Below are 3018 nucleotides of genomic sequence, written 5' to 3'. Positions count from 1 at the left end.
GAGATGATGATTTTACCATCATAGTCATATCGAACTCTTCGAACAAAACCATCTTGACATTTCCCATCCTTCACTGACACCTTGGTAATCACGGCCGTGAATTTGTGCCCCCGGTTCTACTTGTGATGTCGCCTCTCTCTCCCAACTGAAACACCGTCACCACTGCGGCCCCATTTTGCAACCAGCCGTCTGCCACCTCGGGTGCCAGCGATACCGATGGTCGACCACCGCCACTCCTTCTGTCGTTTACGATGCATTTTGGTCCTGACACGCGCGATGGATAATCTTTTGGAGATGGCTTACGCACCACTGCCGTGGTATTATTACTTTCTTAGGCACTAACTATGAGCATCTCTAACAGAAGATGTATTTTACATCACATTGCTAAAAAAAATTACATCACGAAAATTTCATGCTTTACATCATACTTGCAAATGCAACAACTAAAATTTCAATTGAATACTAAAAATTTAATTCAACCACTTCTAATTCAGTACATAGGATGATACAACAAAATTTGACTTCACATGATAAAAACCTAAATTCCGATAGACACTTGAACCCTAAACTTCGACACTACGATAGATAGTTCCACCCTAAACTCGATACTAGGTGATGGCGTGTGATCTTCGTATGCGTACACGCTGTTGGGGAACCCCAAGAGGAAGATGTGATGAGCACAATAGCAAGTTTTCGCTCAGTACGAAACCAAGGTTTAAACGGCCAGTAGGAGAAAGGTGTGACTTCTGAAGGTATTGCTAGCTGACTAGTGGACGGACGCACTACCGGCGTCAGTAACAACGTGGAACCTGCACACAACACAACCCAAGTACTTTGCTCCAACTTACAGTGAGGTTGTCAATCTCACCAGGTTGCTGAACACAAAGGATTAGACGTATCGAATGGAAGGAGATGTTTGCAGAAAGTAAACAGAACATGATTGCAGTTGAATTTATCAGTAAAGGAAATAGGACCGGAGTCCACAGTTCACTAGAGGTGTCTCTCCTTAAAGAAATAACATGTTGGGTGAACAAATTACAGCTGGGCAATTGACAGAATATCGACCATACATGACAAGATGATTACTATGAGATTTGGTATTGGGTATTACAACATAATACATAGACCGTAATCCAACTGCGTCTATGACTAATAATCCACCTTCAGGTTAGCGTCCGCACCCCTTCCAGTATAAAGTTGCAAGAAACAGACTATCGCATTAAGAAATGTGTGTAAAGTAAACAATAAAATTACCCTTGGATAAAACATTGTTGTTTTCTCCCTAGTAGCAACATCACATCTACAAAATTAGAAGTTATAAAGTCACTCTCCCAGGAAACTAGAGCCATGAACCTACTATCGAGCATAAATACCTCCTCTTGGAGTTACAAATGTCCACTTGACCAGAGTTTGTACGAGCAACAGAGAGCATGCAATATCACAAATAACATATGACATGAATATATAATCAATCTCAACATAGTATTCAACATTTATCGGATCCCAGCAAACCAAACATATATGATTACATAAAGATGATTTTGATCATGTAGGGCAGCTCACAAGATCGATACATGAAGCAAAAAGTGGAGAAGACAACCATATAGCTACTGCTATGGACCCATAGTCCAGGGATGAACTACTCACGCATCACTTCGGAGGCGGGCATGGCGATGTAGATACCTTCAGCGATGATTTTCCCCTCTGGCAGGGTGCCGGAAAGAGCTTCAGAACCCCCCGAGATGGGTTCAGCGATGGCGGCCGCAACGGAACTTTTCGTCGATGGAGGCTTGGGTATCCAGGGTTTTCCCGAGAAGATGTATAAATAGGTGGAGGATTCAGGTCGGTGGGACGCCTGGTGGCCCCACACCTACCCTACCCTAGGCCGCGCCTAGGGGTGGTCTGGGCTCCCTAGTGCGCCTCTTCGTCCCCCCTCCAGATTTCTTCTTCGTTTTGGTAAAATATTAACTTTGACTTTTGTTTTGTATAATTCCGAGAATATTTTCTGTACAACTTTTCTGAAACACAAAACACAGCAGAAAACAGGGAAAGGGCACTGAGGCATCTTGTTAATAGGTTAGTGTCGGAAATCATGTAAAAGTGCAACGAAGTGTAAACAAAACATATATGAATTGGTGTAAAACAAGCATGAAGCATCAAAAATTATACATACGTTTGAGACGTATCACTAGGATAGATAAAAAATTAAAAATCGATGTCAGAGGGGGGCTTCACTCCTAGTCGTCATCATCGGGGCTGCTGAGGTATTTCTAGAAGTCTGAGTCCAATTCAAAAGAGGAGCCTGACAAGAAGTCGATGGTAGAGGGTCCAAACTCGTTCGCCGTTGTCACAACTTCTTATTTCTTCTTATTCTTGGGCTTCTCCCTCTCTGTGAAGTACCTAGTCCCGAACTGAACAAGCTCGGGGTGATCACGGTGAATCTTTGCCATTGCCTCCTCGTCGGCCTCGTGCGCCCTAATCTGCAAAAAGGCGCGATGATTCTGCTTCTCCTGCTCGCGAGTGACCATGCTCACCGGTAGCGATAGGAACTCGTCCTTCTTTAGGCTCTCCACAAGGGTCAAGTTCATATCGGCGTGCGGCCAGCCGAACGTCCACATGCGCACGTCGAGCTCCAGCAACACGAATGTCCCGAGCCACCAGCGCAGGTTGTCAACAGTGATCTCTGCAGTGAAATGGCCAGAGTACTGCCGCCGCACGCCGAGGAAACCCGTCAACGTCCTAGGGCGGCGGCGCGGCAGCATCCCGAGGGGGTGCGGTGATGAATTGGTCGTGATCCGGCGTATAACTACGGGGGAATGACATGTGGCAGCCCTCGGCAGAGGCAAATCTAATGGTCTGGGGGCGTGACGGGGGCGGCGGAAATCCGAGGCGGCGGTGGCGCGGTGGCTACTGGAGTGCGCAGGCAGCTACGAGAAAGATGCGAGGTGAAGATTCCGAACGAAGATTGCGCTGCGCGCCACATCATGTCTCCTGTAATGTATATTTGGATTAATTAGC

General features: G+C 46.1%; 1 protein-coding gene across 1 annotated transcript; it reads right to left on the bottom strand.

Annotated features, from left to right (window-relative positions):
• Positions 1–2357: 2357 nt before the first annotated feature.
• On the bottom strand, positions 2358–2762 carry LOC127329086 (uncharacterized). The gene has a single exon (XM_051355630.1). It carries the CDS (start codon positions 2760–2762, stop codon positions 2358–2360), a length of 405 nt encoding a protein of 134 aa, XP_051211590.1.
• Positions 2763–3018: the final 256 nt, after the last annotated feature.

Source organism: Lolium perenne, chromosome 6 (genome assembly GCF_019359855.2).
Source record: "Lolium perenne isolate Kyuss_39 chromosome 6, Kyuss_2.0, whole genome shotgun sequence".
Lineage (NCBI taxonomy): Eukaryota > Viridiplantae > Streptophyta > Magnoliopsida > Poales > Poaceae > Lolium > Lolium perenne.
This window is presented reverse-complemented; position numbering and strand designations above follow the sequence as displayed.